The 21,044-nt window shown below is 43.3% G+C and overlaps 1 protein-coding gene across 1 annotated transcript in view; it reads left to right on the forward strand.

The window, feature by feature from the left end:
* The window catches only part of C8A (complement C8 alpha chain), a 91,476-nt gene that overhangs the window by 61,722 nt on the left and 8,710 nt on the right, over positions 1-21,044 (forward strand). Inside the window, exon 11 of the mRNA XM_058553856.1 lies at positions 20,164-20,295. Coding sequence (XP_058409839.1) covers positions 20,164-20,295 — 132 coding nt within the window. The remainder of the gene's footprint in view (positions 1-20,163; positions 20,296-21,044) is intronic.

Below are 21,044 nucleotides of genomic sequence, written 5' to 3' on the forward strand. Positions count from 1 at the left end.
ATAAATCCGGAAAGTTAGTGTTGCTTTTCTATAAATATGGAAATGTGCTAATCATCACCTCATCTGCTGGAGACTGCTAATAAATCAGAATGTCATTTACATATTAACCTACAAAGAACAAAAACATCTACCTTCTTTCCCTTTGGCAAATGGAACCATGCATACCCTCCCTCCATGTTTGATGTCTGTCTAGTTTTCTCTTTGTCTTTCTCTCATCCCCTCTCTCTTACTTCCTTTCTTTCTAGGTGCATCTCTCTCTCTCTCTCTCAACCTGTTTCTCTGTCTTTCCTCTTTGTCACTCTCTTTTTCTCTTTGTGTATCTTTGATCTATATGACTTTAATAATATTTATATTCTATTAAGAGCTTGTCTCTAAGAAACACTCTGTGTGGTACACATTCGTGTCCTCAAAGAGCTGAGCTTGGTATGGCATGATTGAGCTGAACACTTCAGCTGGTTTGTTCTGGGGGCATCTTTTGTCCTTGGTTTGCCTCAGATCCTCTCTGGGTTCATCCCAGAGGATGCACAAGGCTGTTTTCTTCTAATGTGTCCTTTAGATAAAATGCTTCTCCCCCAAAGGGAGAGATGCATGAAATCATGCATCAAAAATCGAGGGAAGTCTTGGATGTTGAGGAGGTGATGTTAGACTTCAACGGGATCCTACACTTTCCTCAAGGGCTGCGGCTGACGGCTTTCTACCTTCTACAGGAATCAGGATGTGTTTGGGCTTGAATTTCTGGATTTAGACTTTTTTTCTCCTTCACCCTTATTTGGAGATCTTATTATTTGTCTTTATATCAAGGTATGACAAAGAGAATAGAGTATTCACCATTCTGGCTTCTCTGGAGTCTGGCCCAGTTATAGAGCTGACAACATACCTTGGGCAGGTCAAGTACTTCAGTGACACTTTCTATTCCTGTATGTTTCCTGCCTCCTTTTGCACGTGCTGTGCTGTCCACCTCCAGTGCTCTTCCCTGTCTTGCCAACCTGACAGACTTCAACTCATCCTTATGAACCTTGTCTGGGCATCTCCACCTCTTTGAAACCTGCCCCTTCTCCCATAGTTTTGTTTGTTCATACATTCATTCATTCAACCATGTTTACTGAGTTTGTATCATGTGTCAGATGAACAAAATCAATATGGTCCCTGTTTTTACAAAGCTCATGATCTAGTGGAGAAACTAAATAAATAGCCAAAAATCCATATGTCATCCTAGGTTCCTCCTTTACTTCCTGTTCTTCATCAGCAAGATCTGTTGACTTTGCTTCTAAAGCATATGTGGTATCTGTCCTCCCCATCTCTGTTACCATTTGACTAGTCCAAACCAGCATTCTCTCTCACTTGGACACTGCTGGAGTATGATGGTTTTTCTTTTCTTTCCTTCCTTCCTTCCCCCTTCCTCTCTTGTTCCCTCCATCCTCTCTTTCCTTCTTTTCCCTCTCTCTCTCTCTTTCTTTCTTGTTGTCATCATCATTCTAACATACCAAGCTTATTTTAGCTGACAGTCTTGGTATTAGCTGTCCTTTCTGTCTGGGCTACCCTTCCCTCTGATGTTTGAATAGCTACAGTCTAATCATTCAGATCCCAACTTAAGCTACCTTTTCAGAGAGGCCTTCCATTACCATGAAGTCAAGTCCCTCTTCACTATAGCACCCCATTTTAATTCTCAGAAAATCACTATGTATTCAGTAGTTACCATGTTCATATACTCGTTTGTTTACTGTCAACCCCCTCTTTCCATTAAAGCAGGGATCTCATTTGTTTTGTTCATTGCTACATATTCATTTCCTATAACAGTGTCTGGCACATAGAAGGGCCTTAATAACTTTTGTTGAGTGAATGAATCAATATATAATTGCAAATTGTGATAAGAGCCATGAATAAAATGAACAGGTTGTAAAAAGAGAGAATAACTGCGGAGGTGGGGGAAGGGGATGAAGATGATCTGGGAAAGTCTCTTTGTGGAGGTGAAATCCAGACTGAGATGAGATCCAAAGGATAAGACAGACTCAAAAGACAAGAGGGAAGGTGTCCTGGACAGAGTGGACAGCCTGGCATGTTTGAGAATGGAAAGAAGGAATGTATGGCCGAAGCCTTGTAGATAAGGGGAGAATGGCAGGAGCCGAGGTGGGAAGAAACCTAGAGTGGTCTCAGAGTGTCTTGTCAGCCATGGTGAGAAGTGTGGACTATATCTGCAGTGAAATGGAAAGCCAGTGCAGGGTTATCAGCAGGGCAGAGCTTGGTCTCAGCTCTGTGCCTGCAGATCATTCCGCTGCTCTGTAGAGCACAGATTACATGGGGTGAGAATGGACTCCGGGGGAAGACTTAGAAGGCTCTTGCTGATGTCCAGGTAAGAAATAAAGATTGGAGATGAAAGAATATGATAGATTTGGGATCTATTTTGAAAGGAGAATTTAGATAATTTACAGATGGCCTAGCTATGGATTGTGAGATGTTAATCACTCCTTCCTCTAAATTATATTTCCACCATACACACATATGCACAAACACACGTGCACATGCACACGCACCCACACATATATTAGGGTAAGAAGGACATGATGAGTTTGCCTGAGGGTGCCAGCTTCCTGGTAGAGATGCCCTGCAGGCATTCGGATATATAGCAGAGATTCTGGAGCCAAGAGAAGACTCCAGAATATTTATTTTTGAAATGCATACATTATGCCAATTGTAACTACATATTTGTCTCTTCTAGTGGATGATGAACTTTTACATCTAAGTTCTGTGCCTTTTCTCACTGGGATATTTTTGTACCTAGCACTGGGCTGGGCCCATAGTAAGTACACAGGTGAATATTTGTTGAGCTGAACTGAACTTGTCCTATTCTCCGACTGCTAATTCTCCATCATTTTTACTGTTTCTCTTCCTCCATCTGACCCTTAAGTATGGGCATGGCTCTAGGAAGTATTCTCAGCACACATTCCCTGCTCTGTTATCATCCTCTCTTCCTCCACTCCCCTCACTCTCTCCTCCTATGAGTGACCTCACTTTTCCCCCGGAATCCCTGCAAGTGTTTCCACATGCCTGAGGGCATCTCTACCAGGAAGCTGGCACCTCCAGGCAATCACATCACATCCTTCTCACCCCAACCCCATTTGTCTTCCCCTTCCTGAGTTTGTTGTCTGAGACACCACCAACCTCCCAGTCCACCTGACACAAAGAGCTGGAAAAATAATTGACTGTCTCCTACGTGATAAGCTCCACACTAAGTGCCTTCACATCAGTCTACTCAATCTTTTTTTTTTAACTTTTTTTAATCTTTATTGAAGTATAATTGACAAATATAACTGTAAGATATTCAAAGTGTACAACATGATTTTATATGTGTATGTATTGTGAAAGGATTCCCTCCATCAAGTTAATTAATACATCCATCACTTCACACGTACATATTTACCTTTTTTGTATGTGTGTGAGAACACTTAAGTTCTACTCTCTGAGTAAATTTCAATGATACAATACAGTGTTATCAACTATAGTCACCATGTTATACCTTAGATCCTCAGACCTTATCCATCTTATGACTGAAGGTTTGTACCCTGTACCAACCTCTCTCCATTTCCCCCAGCCCCCCAGCCCTTGACAACCACTTTTCTACTCTCAGTTTCTATGAGTGCGACTTTTTTTTTTTTTTATAGCTCTAGACATCTGGCTAGTGTTCACTTTCTGGGTTAATTTCAAGCCTACTCTCTCCAGAATAGACACCCTAGGAGGGAGAGGGATGTCTGGGAACTGATTTAACGTGTGTCTTTTCATCTGAGAGGAAACCCACAGTTTGATGACGTTAGGAGCTACATTTTTTTTTTTTAAGGAAGATTGGCCCTGCACTAACATCTGTTGCCACTCTTCCTTTTTCTTTTTTCTCCCCAAAGCCCCAGTACATAGTTGTGTATCACAGTTGTAGAGTGGTAGCTCTTCTATGTGGGACACCACCTCAGCATGGCTTGATGAGTGGTGAGTAGGTCCATGCCCGGGATCTGAACTGGCGAACCTCAGGCTGCTGAAGCAGAATGCATGAATTTAACCCCTACGCCACCGGGCTGGCCTTGAGTTTGACTTTTTTTTTTGATTCCACATGTGAGAGATACCACGCAGTATTTGTCTTTCTCTGTCTGGCTTCTTTCACTTACTATAGTGGCCTCTAGATTCACCTAAGTTGTCACAAATCACAGGATTTCCTTCTTTTTAAAGGCTGAGTAATATTCCGTTGTATATCTAGACTTCATTCTCTTTATCCATTCATCCATCCACTTGGGTTGTTTCCATGCCTTAGCTATTATGAATAATGCTGTTATGAACATGGGAATACAGATGTCTTTTCAAGATAATGATTTCCTTTCTTTGGATATATACCCAGAAGTGGGATTTCTGGAGCATATGGTAGTTCTATTTTTAATTTCTTGAGGAACCTTCATACTGCTTTCCATAATGGCTGTACCAGTTTACATTCTGACCAACAGTGCACAAGGGTTCCCTTTTCTCTACATCCTCATCAGCATTTGTGATCACTTATCTTTTTGATAATAGCCATCCTAACAGGTGTCAGGTGATATCTCACTGTGGTTTTGATTTGCATTTCCCTGATAACTAGCAATATTGAGCACCATTTCACGCACCTGTTGGTCATTTGTACATCTTCTCATTTAATCTTCCATTGATTTTGTGTGAGAGGAGAGGTTTCCTTACTTCTATAGATGAAGGAACTGAGGCTAAAAAGTCCTATCCCTAGTAAGTGAAAAATACACAAGATATTCTGAGTCGTAGTCCAGGCTTCTTTCCTTTTTATCCCAGCTGCCTTTGTCAGGACTCACAACCTAGGAATAATTTCGACTTCTCTTTTTCTCCGCATATATCTCATTAATCACCTCCTCAGTATCTACAATCTGTCTCTTCCTCTCCATTCCCTTGACTACTACTCACCATGCTGTGCCGTGCTCTCTCTGCAGGTTCCCTCCAGCCAAGCAGACATGTAAAATGAGACAAGGATCAGAGGTTAGATGGATATTCCATAAATACCTTTGGGACAAAGATAGTGGTGGGCTGCTTCAGACTCTTTTTTCAGTAATGTGGATAGGTCCTGACACATTTGCTTCAGCTTCTGTGCCCTTCGTCTCTCAAAACGCAACATGAAATAGAGTTTCCTAGCAGTTAAGATTCTAAGTCAGTCTGATAGGATACCTCTATCTATCAGGGCTACTGTAATGGAAACCACGCATGGAATGCAAGGTAAACTAACAGTCCTCAAGACTCCACAGGTTCATGATTCTATGGGTTTTGGCTATATTGAAAGGGCCCTGTGAAGATCTTACAGAAAATGACTTCTATTGATGCTTTGCTTGTGAAGGAATCAGTAGCATTCTATGGCCTCACAAAAGCCAGCAGGCAGTGTGGTAGTGAAAAGAATTCTTTTTACTGAGATAGCTTTGCTTTTCGTGTAGGCTCAGCCATTTAAAAGCTAATACTTCACATCTCTGAGTCACAGTTTTCCCATAACTAATGTATGAATAATAAACTACTACCACAAAGGCTATTTTGAGAATTAACCAATATTTTTAAAAAGCACTGTGAGAAGTAAAACACTGTCTAAACAGTAGTTATTATTGTGGATTACAGTTTTAGGTGGGATCACTAGGAAGTAAAGTCATTTGATCAAAATTTGTGGAATGAAGAAATATGCTGGTGACACGGTACAAGGAATCCAGACTTTGGAGACGATACATCTGGGTGGGGATCTTGGTTTTACCATTTAGTAGCTACATGACCTTGATCAGGATACTTAATTTCTCTAAACCTCAGCTTCTTCAAGATCCAAATAGGAATGATAACAAGGGTGTGTTTGAGAATAATTCCAAGTACATCTTGAATTACAAGTGTTTAAGTAGATATTTTTTCCCTTTAATGCAAGATATTAGTATAGTATAGTGGTTGAAAACATGGGTTCTGTCACTTATCAGCTGTGTGATCACGGGCAGGGTATTTAATCATTTTCAGTCTTGATTTCCTCACCTGTTAAGCTGGAGGTATGAAGGACATTTATTTCACAGGCTGGTTGTGAGGAATAAGTGAACTTATCCACAGAAAATATTTAGTGCAGTGCTCAGACTCTAATAAGCACTCAATAAATACCAATTGCTGAAAAAGGTTCTGAATCAGATTGCCTGGATTCCAATCTCATCTCCGCCATTTGTCAGCCATGTGACCCTCAGGCAAATCAGTTAACCTCTCCATGCCTCAGTTTCCTGTTCTTCTAAATGAGACAATGGCAGTACATACTTCATAGGATTGTTGTGAATATGAAATGAAACAATCGATGTGATATAGTAGGCAATCGATGGCATATAGTAAGAGTTACAAATGTTACCCATTATCGCTGCACTATGTTGATGTTGTTATTACCACATGTTTATTATTCCCAGCTTTCTGGTTATTACCTCTAGAATGTTATAACTGTCCCCTCACCTGTAAAGTGGGGATAATAAGATGACCTATCTCATAGGGCTCTGCAATTGGTCATCTCTGATTGTCAAAATGGAGGAGAAATCATTATCATGATGTCCAGCCTGCAGTGGCCAATGCTTTTGCTGTAGATTTGAAGGCTCAGCAATCATGCCTCCTCCCCCATCTGCCCATTTTTTTGATCAAGGTCATTCATTTCTGTCCCTAGAGCTTCGTCCAATTTTGGAGGGACTGCTCCTGCCATTTATCAAGGTCCCTTTGAATTCTCATCACTATCTTTCAAAGTGTTAACAGCTCTGCCCAAATCAGTGCCTGCGTTCCATCATCCCTCCCCCTGATGGATGCCAGATAACAGTGACCCTAAGAAAGACCCTTCCAGGGAGAGTGCAGTACATTCAGCCTGTCACTGATCGTCACCTTCCAGCTGGATCCTTGGACAGCTGGTCTACCACCTAACACACAGCATGGAAAAAAGCCACAGAGACACAATTAAAACCCCACTAAATAGGTGTCAATTACAGTTCTTCATTCTCTTCTCCCGTCCTTCTTCCTTTCTTTTATTCATTCATTCCTTTAGCTTTTCATTTAAGAAATGTTTATTAATGTTTATTCTTTATCATTATAAACAAGCATTTATTAAGCACACATAACATGGTAAGCACTGTCTAGACACCAATATGGTTCCTCTCATCAAGGGCTTATAGAAGGTGACGAGGTGTCTCTTTGTCATGATCATCTGATTATAGTCAGGGATGGTTTATTATGTGGACAGCCAAATTGGTTACCACCTAAAATGAATTAACAATTTAATTTTTGTTTTTAACAATTTAATTTTTATTCACTGTCCTTACAGTTCACTGAAATATTTGGTGGGTTTTTTTGTGTGTGTGTGAGGAAGATCAGCCCTGTGCTAACATCTGCCAATCCTCCTTTTTTTTGCGGAGGAAGAGTGGCCCTGGGCTAACATCTGTACCCATCTTCCTCCACTTTATATGGGATGCCGCCACAGCATGCCTTGGTGTGAGCCTGGGATCTGAACCGACGAACCCTGGGCTGCCGCAGCGGAGCACACGCACTTAACCGCTTGCGCCACCGGGCCGGCCCCTGAAATATTTGGTTTTAATAAAATACATTTACATGTAATAACTCCCAATATTGAGAAAGTACAACACATTCACATATGGTAGTCAAGATGATCTTTATAATAGCTGATGAGGACTTGTATCATTATTTTCCCCAAGTTTATAGAGAGAAGCTGAGGTCCAAAGAGCCCAAGTAAACTGCTCAATATGATTCAGTGGTATTGAACCAAGGTCTTCTGATGTAGAGTTTGTGAATCGTCCATGTATTTATCCCCCCACATTCCCCACACATTCCGTCAATGTCAGACACTATATACCAGAGGCTTAGACTCTGGCAGAGGTGGTGAGACAGCCGACATGTACAGAGCATTTTACTATGTGGCAGACACCTGATTAAGCACTTTAAATGCACTATCTCATTTGATCCTCAGGAAAGTATTCACAAATTTACAAATTTACCCAACTTACAAATGAAAAGCCGAAGCTCAGCGATGTTAAATAACTTGCCCCAGGTCACATTGCGATTAACTGGTGGGGCTAAGGGTCCAACGCAAGAACCTGTGATCTTAACCAACATGCTGCAATGCCTCAGAGATGTTTTCCATGGGATTGTTTCAAACTGTAGGCCACAGCCCATTAGTAGATTGTAAAAGAAATTTAGTGGGTCGTGACCAGCATTGAACACAACGAAATAGGATACGATAGGATGGGAAACATCAGAGTGCACCACACTAAGTGTGGTAAAGTATTGAAACTTATTATAGCTGGACGCGTGTGGGCTGGATCATGATGTCAAATGTATTGTTTACTTTTGGGGGCAGTCAAAAAAGTATTAAAAACACTGTCCTAACCCAGTGTGCTCCACTGGCTATAGACATGTATTTAATCACTTTAAATAAAGGAAAAATCATTAATAGCTACAAGGAAGGCGTCAGGAAGTGTATTAGCTAGGGTTCTCCAGAGAACCAATAGGATATATCTATAGAGAGACATCTATATAGATATATCTATATTTATATATGAAGAGATACCTGTATAGGAAGAGATTTATTATAAGGAATTTGCTTATGCAATTATGGAGGCTGACTAGTCCCAAGATGTGCAGTCAGTAAGCTGGAGACCCAGGACAGCAGATGGTTATTTCCAGTTTGAGTCCAAAGGCCTGAGAAGCACACGAGCTGATGGTGTAGATCCAGTCCAAAGGTTGGCAGGCTTGAGACCCAGGAAAAACTGATGTTTCAGTTCTAGTCCGAAGGAAGGAAGGAAGCTGATGTCCCAGTTTGAAGGCAGTCAGGCAGGAAGAATCCTCTTACTGAGGGATAGTCAGCCATTTTCCTCTATTCAGGACTTCTGCTAATCAGACGAGGTCCACCCACATTAGGGAGGGCAATCTGCTTTACTCAGTCTATTGATTTATATATTAATCTCATCCCAAAACACCCTCACAGAAACACCCAGAACAATGTTTGACCAAAGATGGATACCCTGTGGCCCAGTCAAATTGACATATAAAATTACCCATCCCAGGAAGGTAGATGAGGGGGAAAGCTAGAGGCAGACATAGTAATAACTGCCAGGACAGGTGTGGGAAGCCATGTAACAAAATAGGTTGTCCAACTGGAAATTAAAGAACAAGCGTTCTCTGAGTTCCCTCAAAGCCTCTCAGCAAGGCTTTGAGCTGTGTTTTATGGCTGTCCCCATTTTACGAACGAGGAAAACCAAGCACATAAAAGCTAAATGACATGACCAAGGTGACACCGCTGGTTAGAAGCAGAGTGAATTTTGAAATGAGGATTTCTAATTCCCAGTTCAATGCTTCTTGTGGCACATCTGGGTATTTATTTCACTTATTGTCTTTTTTAAAAACATTAAACTGCTTGTGATAGCTTTGAAAGTGGTTAAATCAGGTTTTAAAGATAATTAAGGGAGTATTCTATGGAATATTCATTCCCATAGGCAGTATGGGGTCAGTTTGACCCATTGATTGGGAATTGCAACTGAGAGAATTGTTAAAGGTTAAACTGACAAGCTTGTGGGTTGTCTGTTCTGAAACTCAGGTAGAATCCCAGAGCCAGGAACAGGCACAGTGTGCTGGCTCCCATGGCACTCAAAGAGGTGAACCTTAGAGCTTTGTAGGCCAGAAAAAGCATCCAAGCCAGCAATGGCAGGTGGTTTTTTTTGTTTTTTGTTTTTTTGTGAGGAAGATCAGCCCTGAGCTAACATCTGCCAATCCTCTTCTTTTTGTTGAGAAAGACTGGCCCTGGGCTAACATCCGTGCCCATCTTCCTTCACTTTATATGGAACGCCGCCACAGCATGACTTGACAAGCGATGCATCGGTGCAAGCCCAGGATCCGATCTCGGGGCGCCAGCAGCAGAGCGTGCGCACTTAACCACTATGCCACAGGGCCGGCCCTGACAAGTGGTTTTAATAGCAAATGCTACTGGGACTGCTGAGTTGAGGACTGTGACACCAGATACGGGCTCAGCCAGAAAGTGCTATGTCAATTAATGATGTCTGTCAGAGGCAGCAGAGGCTGACCCACAGTAGAACCTCATTGTCCTTCCAGCTGGGGTGGTTCAGAATCCAAGCCCATATATACTGAGCATCCTCTAGAAGTTTCCTTCCACTCTGCAGAGTCTGAAGCAGATTCCTAAAGGATCTGAGCTGGGAACAAGGGCCCTGGGTTGTGTATTTACTATTCCTTTACTAGAATGTGACAAAGGCAGCCCAGATGATTAAGCTTGGATGGAGAGTGATTGGGGTGGGGTGGACATATAATTTAAGTCCCACAAATTTCTTATACTTTCCATCATGTTTATGTATTATTGCTGTTGTTTGTTTATAATTCCCTTTCAGAAAGGTTATGAATAGAGCATTTCCCTTGTAATCCAAAGTAGGGCACAGGAAACACTCATTCTCTGAGGAAAACCCATGATCTAATCTCCCTCCCACCCTCCCTCCCTCCATCCACTAATCCAGTAAATACTCCCTGAGAACCCATAACTTCCGGGGACACAGGGATGAAACACACAGATCCCTGCCATGGAGAAATGTGCAGTCACTTGGGGGCTAAGAATAACACAGTGTGATAAATGCTTGAATAGAAATAAACACAGTAGAAGCACAAAGGAAGGAGCAACCCACCGTTTCCTACCATCCCATTTCCTAGACTCCAAAGACATTCAAACCTGATTGTCCAAAATAGTGGGAGTAGGAGCTTGCCTGATGGAGAAGGGAGCTGGGGCTCTCTGACAGAGGGAGTTTCATGAGAGTGGCTGCAGCAGCCAGCGGGTGACGGTGAGTAGTAAGAGACAAGTGTACAGGTTCACCCAAAGGCCAGACGCTGTTGCGGAGGGCTTGCCCCTGAGGCCAGTGCAAAATGAGAGCAACCCTGTGGCTGGGTTTTGGCAGGAAGAGTGATGATATCAGCAACGTGGAAATGGAGTCAGCATTGGCCTCCAGGGAGCCACAGAGAGGATGACAAGCTGCAGAATAGCATGCTACTGGGGCCATGCAAAGGTGAACATTGAGAACAGGAGGGTTCCTGCCCCTGGACAAGATGGCCAGCGGTCAAGTGGGCATGCTCTGGCCCTACTCAGCACTCCAGCCCCATTGCTCATCATGGGGCTGTGCTTTACTGAGCTACTAGCTGGTCGCTTGACTTGATCATGCTTGCTTTCTCCTTGGGGCTTTACAAGAAGGAACGTGCTGTTCTTTCTGCCTGGAACTCTGCTCCCCGCCCTTTACCCTCCCTTCTTCACCTGGCTAATGCTTACTCATCCTTGGCCTTTGCTTAGATGAGACTCTTCCAGGCAGTCTTTCTGTCTCCCTGGTTCTGGGTTGGGAGCCTGTCTTGGGTGCTTCAGGGCACCAGGACTTAGCTCTATGTATCACACTATTGCAACTGCCCATTTCCATCACGCATCTTGTTAATGGTGTGTCCCCAGAATGTTGCCCATAGGCTGAGGCTGACCCACAGTAGAGGCTCACTGTTTTTCTAGCAGTGGTGGTTCAGAATCCTAGCCCATATATGCTAGGCATCTTCTGGAGCTTTCCTTACACTCTGCAGAGTCCGGGGTGGATTCCCAAAGAGTCTGAGCTGGATTGGACAGTGGGGAGGGTGAGGTGGGCAGGAAATAGATTGTGAAGGGTCTTATACTCATGGCTAAGCAGTCTGGGCTGGCCCAGAGGTCTTTTGCTATGCCTGCTAACCAACCAATCACCCTAAACAGACAGGCACTAGATTCTAACAAGCTCCAGGCTTTATCCCCAGTTACCATGACAACCAGGCTTCACGGTGATGGATGGTATTGATTGACTGACAGACTCCTGGTGTCTTGGCTCTGTCCCCACCCCCCCTTAAATAATTTGCATACACATGGAACTGAGAGACTCTCAGCACCATCCTGATTTTGTCCTGATTTTGAATTTCCGCCTTTATCATTGAAAACAGCCTCAGTCTTAAAGGAGAAAAAGGTATGATGATGTCAGAATTATTCCCAGAGCCATCCTTTTCTCTCTCTCCCACAGGTGATGTAATGTGGATTGGAGAAAATGGGCTTCGGATACAGACCTTGTTTCAATCCTAGTCCTGCTATTTACTTGCATAATTTTGGGCAAGTAACTTAACCTATCTAAGACTTGATTTACTCATCTCTAAAATGGGAATAATTGTACCTGTTGTGGGGTGATGTGTGACTATGAAATGAGACAACACACGGAAAGTCTTTGCCTGGCACTTAATAGATACTTATCAAATGTGGGTGTCCCTCGATCTTCTTCAGTCATTTCCACTCAGTTTATACTACAGCTTATCCTACAGAGAAGTTGATGAAAACATTTGTTTTCACAAACTCCTCAACCTCCCTCATTCTCTAATTTTCCAGTTGAGAATCAGGAACCAACAGTCTAGTCTATGTACGCTGTGGCATTTCTGGCAACGGTAATAATTGTAAGCCTTGACTGTTATTGCTAGTTCTGAGCCAGGCACTACCCTAAGCGCTGTACATGGCAGAGATCAGCTCATTTAACCCTCACAACAACGCTGCGAGTTGGACAGTATTAAAATCCCTGTCTCACAGACGAGAAAACTGTGGCACAGAGAGATTAAACAACTCGCCCAGAAAGTAAGTGGGCATAGGGGAATTTTAGCTCAGGCAGTCTCCATTTCAGAACCTGGCCCTCAGCTATACCGACTCTTGTCATGATCAAAATCATCTAGAAGGGCCAGAGTCCCTGAAGATAGCCCCTCACTAGGCAGGAGGGAGCCTGAGATTGCAGTCCCCACATTGCCCATTGGGAGCATGGATTCCTTTTTCTGAGCTGCTCTGTAGAGTCAGGTGGTCGTGGAATGAGGGGCTTGGTAAGGCCACTGCTACTCTTGCCACACGATGAGCATTTCTCTGCAGAGTAACACTAGTGAGAGGAAGTGGAGCATGCACCGAATGTGGGTATAGCATACTTTGCATCAAACTCGGATTCTTGGGCTTGTTAGTCACATAACTTTGGGCAAATTACCTAACAATAGCAAAAAATAAGATTTGTTGACCACTTAATTGTGCCAGACTTACGTATAGAAACTATTATCCTCCTCGTTTTACAAGTGGGGAAAATAAGGCACAAAGTTTCAGTAACTTACCCAAAGCCACACGAACTCTGACTCCAGAGTTCACACTCTTCACCACCATGATTACTGTCTTTTCCAAACCCCAGGGAGCTTGAAAAATGGGGAAATCCTCCTGGCCCCATAAGATCGTTGTGAGCCTCCAACGAGATGGTGCAGATGAAAGTGCTTTATAAAAGATCAACTCTTAATTAAGCATGAGATATTACAAAGATGTGATTTGTATCATCAACCAAAAGAAGACCTGTGACTTCCAGAACATTTTAGAGATGTTGTCTAGATAGATTGGAATCAGCCCATCCCTGAGTACTCCCGGGGGCCTGTCACATGCCAGGTTCTGTGCTGAGCATTGTAAACCCAAGAGATGACTTTATAAGTTTGCAGTATAATTGGAAGGACAGACCAAGAAATTGACAATTACTAGGGTATGCTAAATACTATGCCGGAGGGAAGCATAGGGATACCTGGGGGACACACAGGGAAACCGTGGGGACACAGATATAGGGCCTTTGGGAGTGAGGGAAGGCTTTCTAGAGCTGAATGGGAGACACTCAATGAAAGAGGTAAGGTGACTTTCTAGTCAGAGGGGACAGCTCATGCAAAGGCACAGAGATACGGATACTATTATTCTCAGGTGGTTAGGAAGAAGCACGGGTTTTAATGGATGAACAGAAGCACAGAGGGGGCAGATAAGTCAGCCAACACTTCCCAGCTCATACAGCCACAGACTAAGCAATCATCTTTTCCAATGTTATGGCATGAAATAGACCATATGATCCTTCCTTTCCCTTCTGAGCCTGTCTTTGGGAGCAACCAGTGTAGCAAAGCAACACAGCAGATGGATCACAGCAACCTGAATGGCATTTGTTTGTTGCAAAGAGGTACATAATGCATTACACCTGCTGTTTTCCACCTGATGCTTTTAATCTGGGGAATGACAGAGACTTGCTGCATTCTGGCACCTCAGAAGTGAGGCTGCCTGGTTCTGCCTCTGAGCCACATTGATGCAGCATCTCCACGGAGGCGTGAGGACAGCTCTCACACCTGCACCACAGCCAAGACCGGGTGGGAAACATGCAGTAGACATGGTGACCAGAGACCTGTCCTCTGGGCTCCCGGCCTACCAGGTGGGCACAACAGCAGCTCCTCTTGGACCAGACTTGAGTAAGAAGGAACCCAGGGGTCTCCCAGAACTTCCTTGACTGACTTACATCTCCGTCTCTCCCACTCTTGAGTTTAGGTGTCTTGGTCTTCCTGAGCAGAATTTTGCTGCTGGGGACACAAGGCTTCCCCACGGTCTCCCTCTGCTCTCAATGTCCTTCTCACTTTGTCTGGCAAATCCCTAGCATCCTTTCAGACTTGCCTCTGGTATCCTTCCTCTGACCGCCGGGGAAGACTTCCTGATGCTGCTGCCTTCTTTCAAAGTCCTCGTTACACAGGACAATAATTGTCTGTTTACTTGTCCATTTCTCCATCCTAGACTATGAGCTCACTGAGATCAAACACTCTCCTTAGTCCTCTATTTCCCAGATGCCTAGCACACAGTAAGAAATCATTAAGCACTTATCAAAGTTGTCTCAAATCTTCTTCAAGTGTTTTGGTGTGTGCTTCAAGTTTCAGAATCTTGGATTTAGAGGATACCTTAAAAGACCACTGGCCAATTCTTCAAACCCTTCTACTGTGCCTCTCAAAGGTAAACAGCCAACCTCTGCTTGGTACCCTCCAGGTGTAGGGAGCTCATTGACTTATGAAACAACTCGTATCTCCCAGGTCGCTGACCACCATGATGGTTTCGCTTGTGTGGGGCCTAAACCTGTCTCCCTGCAGCCTCTGCCCTTTTGGTCCTAGTTCTTGCCTGTGTGACCACACAAGACTTATTCCTCTTCCTCAAGACAACCGTCTGGAGAGCTGAATCTAGTTCTATTGCTCTCTCTTAGAGAGAGACCTTTCCTCCCTTTTTCAGGTGAACATGCCCCACCCCCTTAAACCTTCCCCAAAAGATATGGCTTTGAATTTCTTTACCCTCATGCTTATTCTTCTCCAATCATTCCTTATTTTCTCTTATTTTTTTTAGTTTATTTTATTGTGGTGTGAACACTTAACATGAGATCTACTATTTTAACAAAATTTTAAGTGTACAATACAGTATCCTAAACTATAGGGACAACGTTGTACAGCACATTTCTAGAACTTACTCCTCTTGCATAATTGAGACTTCGTGCCCGTTGATTAGCAACTCCTCATTTCCCCCTCCTCCCAGCCCCTGGCAGCCACCATTCTATTCTCTGATTCTATGAGTTTGACTATTTAGATACCTCACATACGTAGGATCATGTCGTATTTGTCCTGCTGTGACTGGCTTATTTCACTCAGCATAATTTCCTCAAGGTTCGTCCATGTTGTATACAGCAGGATTTCCTTCTTTTTCAAGGCTGAATAATGTCCAACGAATGTCCTATTTTCTTATTTCCTTTTAGAAGTGTGGCTCCCAAAACTTTGCACCAGGTTCTGGATTTCTCTAACCTACACAGAGAGCGAGATTGTCCCCTCCTTTACCTTACAAAGGATAATTTTCACCTGGTTTTTATTGCCCTACTGAGCTGGAAGTTCTCTAAAACTTTATCTAACACTTCTCCCACTAAGCTGATGAGTTACATTTCTGGGCTGTTGTGAGGATTAAATGAAACACGTATTTTCAGCACTTAGTGTAATGGCTGGCATTGTACTAGCGCTGGACCATGCATCATAAGCCTGGCGTATTGGAAGCACTCAGTGAATGATGGCAATTATATATTAATAAACATTAAGGTCCTTTTAAAGCCAAATCTTTAATGACTCCCCTGGTAACAGAAGATTGTGAGGCATCGGGGTAGGATGTTACAGCTTTCCCAACTGAGTCTCATTTTGCTATGCTTGGTCTGTCTATCCATCCAGCCTTCTGGGGGCTTTTTGGATCCTGTTTTTTTATCTGAATTATCCTTGGCTTTTTCTAGTTTCTTCTTCTGGGTCGACACGGTGAGCCTGGCTGCTAAGTCCATATCCAAGGCATTGACAAAAGCATTGACTGAGACAGGGTGGAGGCCAGTGCTCTGCAGCAGGTCACCAGAGGTTCTTTGTAGGACCAGGGCACTCCATATCTGGCCCTAGATGTGCTGCATAGGAATCATCTGGGATATATACTTAAAATACAGAGTGCTGATTACTCAGAAATACAGAATCAGAATTGATAGAAGTGGGGCCCAGAAACCTGTATTTTAAATAAACACTCCAGATGCTCTCAATGTGTAGCCATGTTTGGAAACCATCAACTCCAGAGCTCACTGAGTTCTAAAGCTCAAAACAAAGGCTATTGTGATCTGGTCCAAAGCTGACATCTAAGGAGTCCAGCCTAGTGGGACATGGGGCCTGGTTCTATAAATATATTCAGTCCACCCATGCCACACACCCGTCTGGACAAGTGCTACACAATTACTCCCAACCTTTTTCTGCTCCTTGCTTCCATCTCTCTGGCTCTATGTCTTGGCTTCCAATGCCAGTTTCAAGGCCTGGATTTTGGCACCAGGTTGGATCTCCTCCACCCCCACCCCAGCTTAGTGGTCTTAGTTTCTCGAAGGCACTCTGTAGACAGCTCTGACTTGGCATCCTCCACAGCTTCTGATGAGACACCCCCCTTCTAGTCCTGGTGTATTGAAACAAGCAACTCTCGGGATACAAATTAGTCTTCATTTAGTATATTGTCCCAAACCTGCTAGCTGCTCAAGGATGAGACCTTACTTATTCAGATTTGCATCACATTCATATTAGTTTTATTCTCATATTGTCTACATTGCCCAACGTGCAATGCGCTGGGGATGGTACCTCATAGGTGCCTACTAAATTATTTTGACAGCAGAATTCTTTAGTCTGATGCAAAAACTGAAATTAGTGGGGGCAGCCCTGTGGCCTAGTGGTTAAGTTCAGCACGCTCCGCTTCGGTGGCCCAGGTTCAGTTCCTGGGTGTGGACCTACACCACTTGTCAGCAGCCACGATGTGGTGGAGACCCACATACAAAACAGAGGAAGACTGGCACAGATGTTAGCTCAGGGCGAATCTTCCTCAGAAAAAAAAACACCCTAAAAAACTGGAATTATTGAAAACCCTACAGGCTTCTAAGAAAGACAAACTTGAGTTTGAATCTGAGCTCCACCGTTTTCTAGCTGTAATTATCTTAGGCAAGATAATTAACCTTTATGAACCTCGGGCATCTCAACTGAAAATGAGAAGTGTGGGCTGAGTGTCTAACGGCACTTTTAGCTCTGCCGTTCTGGTACCCTATTTCGGGGTTCTCAGAAGGCAATTCTTTGCAGTCAAGTCGTGCTACTCAAATCAAGCTGGAATTCTCTTCTCCCAGCAGCACGTGGCAGGCTGTCGGCAGACCCTTCATGAGCATAATACTCTGCAGGCATCCTACAGCCCCCATTAATCAGCCCCTCCTGTCGCTGTAATTCAGCATCACTCCACCACTCACCTAAGTAATCACTCTGCCTTCTGCCCGTGAATAACTTTCATCCACTTGGGTTTATCACTGTTGAAGCATTTTTTAATCAAAACAATTAAATATGCTAAATCTTCCTCAATTAGCAATGCATTAAAAATTAAAAGTGCTTGAATGGAAACAGCAGAAGAAGCCCTTTGCTTGGCGCTGAGTGCTGGTGCTTCGAGCAGCACTTCTCCGGGGCACGCTCTGCTCAGGAGGTGTTCAGAAACTGGTGTGCACATGGTCACCAGGGCTGCGGCTGAAAGGGACCCTGGAGATGGACAGGTTGAACCCATTCTCTCCATAAGTGGGAAACCGAGGCCCAGTGAGATCATGGTCCTTTTCTAAGCTCATACAGGCTGTCAGTGGCTGGAATTTGTTCTGTTTTCTTTCCCTCTTTTCAAAAAATAAAATTTGTAGGGGCCGGCCCGGTGGCGCAAGTGGTTAAGTGCGCGCGCTCCGCTGCGGCGGCCCGGGGTTCGCTGGTTCGGATCCGGGCGCGCACTGACGCACTGCTTGGTAAGCCATGCTGTGGCGGCGTCCCATATAAAGTGGAGGAAGATGGGCACCCATGTTAGCCCAGGGCCGTCTTCCTCAGCAAAAAAAAAGGAGGAGGATTGGCGGATGTTAGCTCAGGGCTGATCTCCTCACAAAAAAATAAAATAAAATAAAAAATAAAATAAAATAAAATTTGTATATATTTAAGGTGTACAACATAATGGTTTGATATACACATAAAAAGTGAAGTGATTACTACAGTCAAGCTCGTTAACTATATCTCTTCTCTCATAGTTACCTTTCGTGTGTGATGAGAGCACCTGAAATCCACTCTTTGTAAATTTCTGATATTCAATACAATCTTATTAACTATAGTCCTCAGGCTGTACATTACATCTCTGTATTTATTCATCCTACATAACTGCCACTTTGTTCCCTCTGACCAACATCTCCCCATTTCTCCCGCCTCCCTGTCGCTGGTAACCACTGTTTCACTCTCTGCTCTATATATTTGACATTTTTAGTTTCCATATACAGGTGAAATCATGCAGTTTTTTCCTTTTTGTGTCAGGCTTATTTCACTTAGCATAATGTTCTCCAGGTTCATCCATGTTGCAAATGGCAGGATCTCTTTATTTTTTAAGGCTAAATAATATTCCGTTATATTTCTTTAGCTGTTTGATTCACGATTCCTGACTTCTAAGATTCCTCCCATCAGAAGCCCTTACCAAAGGACTCATGGCATTCATTTGTTCCCTCATTTTTTTCATACATCAATCATTTATTCTGAAGATAGTTACAGAACTCCTCCTGTGTGGCAGTGTCCCACTATGCTCACAGGAGAGTGGTGACTAAGACACAAGTCGTTGACGTCACAGAGTCTGCAGTTTAATGGGGATGCAGGCAGGTAAACTTTGCCACTCAATACTCCCTTGAAAATGTTGAATCTAATTCTTAGCTCAATTGAATTTCAGGCCTAAATTATTTTTCCTTTGTGGTTGCCAGAATATACTGGTAATAATGATTGTATAGTTGCAGTTAAAAGTAATGATATTTTAAAAATACAAACTCCAGTTCGCAGCCTTTAGCCACAGGTAAAGTTGAACTCTGCAGCAATGGTCAATGTCTTGCTGCGGTCTACTTCGCTAGCCTTATCTTCAGGCTGACCAAGAGTTGGAAACCCAGCTCTGTTCATTTACAGGCTGTGGGATCGGGCAAAATGACTTTACTGCATTGAGAATTACATTCCTCATCTGCAAAATGCAGCTTCTTCAGTGGATCCTCAGGTGTAGACAAATACAGAGACAGCTAATGTGGGACTCCCGCTTCTTGTGGGGCCAAAGGCAGACAGACTCCCCAGGGAGATATATCCATCTCCTAACAGGACTCTGACCTTTCTGGGGTGCAAAGAGGGCCTGGGCAAAAAGAATTGTGACAAATATAATCCTTCAGACCCAAACAAAGCACATGGGTAGCTCTGAAGAAAGAGGGAAGTATTCTAATCCAAAAGTGCTTCATGGAGTAAATAACATTTGAATTGGAGCTTGAGTAGACTTTGGAAAAATGGTGAAAAGGGACAGAGGACGAGGCAACATGTGCCAAATTGCAGAGTGAAAAAGGTGCCTATCATGGGCCAGGCCCTGAGCCAGGCACAGGGGTACATGGAGATGGATGAGATAGAGTCCCTGCCTCAAGGAGGCTCAGTGGAGAATGTGCAAAGAAAAGGGAACTAGCACTTTTAAGCAACTAGTGTATGCAATACATATTCCTTCTCATTTCAGGAATTATTTGGGTTAAAACCATACAGAAGAGAACACTGGAACTGGATTAAAGAACTGGGATTTCAACCCAGATCTCTTAGACTCAAAACCGAAGCTAGCTTTTATGACTGTGAGTTGATTGTACTGTGTTAACTGGTTTTTAGCATCTCAGTAGTTTGTGTTTCTCTGTCTCCCTGCTGCAGGTGTTACCAGCGAAGATATCAAGACCTGCTTTGGAGTCGCTATAGGCATCAGCTATGACTATACAAATAGCACACCAATTGGAATAGGTTTATCAGAAGGACGGTGTAAAAAATTTGGAGACGGCAAAACTGGCAAGTATTTAGTGATGGGTCTCCCCAAAAGAGAAGCCAGGCTTTCCCTTGGACACACAATCAGGGCGTGGACACTATTTTTTTTCCCTTAGTTGATTCCATTTCAGTCAATGGTCACACTGCATAGCTGCTAAATACCCCAAACCAGTGACATGAGTGGCTCTATTTTGAATTCACCATAGGCTGAGAGCACCTTAGAAGTACTTGATTTTGTGTGGTGCAGCCTCCTAGATTTCAAGGACTAGATAAAGGTCTAAGTAAGAAGTAGGATGAAAGGAATGTGTAGACAGAACTTGGAAAGTCAACTGTTAGGATGAAGGCCCATCAGGTTACAGTCCAGAGGGAGGAACAAGTCTGCTGAGAGAGGAGAATATGGTTACCAAATTCAAACTCAAAGAATAACTATTAGAGAAAGATTGCACAAGAATATTTTGTGGCATTTCCTGAACAAGTCAATGTGAATGTTCACGTATTCATTCATTCATTCATTCATTCGTTCACCAAAAGTGTATAGAGTTTTTTTTTTTCAGGTGGGAGACACAGAGGATGTAGGGATGATGAAACACTTTATAATGTAGTAGATGAAGTAGATATGAAACAGGTTCAAATTATTCCCGTTGCTTTAGGCTATTCATGCCTCAGAGCCTTAAGTCAAATTGCTTCTTCCCTCTGATGCCCTTCCCTCCTCTCTCCATTTACCTGCAAAGTTCATTTACTTTTCTAGACAACCCTCCCCGCCAACCCCTGCT

The sequence above is a fragment of the Diceros bicornis genome, chromosome 13 (assembly GCF_020826845.1).
Source record: "Diceros bicornis minor isolate mBicDic1 chromosome 13, mDicBic1.mat.cur, whole genome shotgun sequence".
In the NCBI taxonomy this organism is placed as follows: Eukaryota; Metazoa; Chordata; class Mammalia; order Perissodactyla; family Rhinocerotidae; genus Diceros; species Diceros bicornis.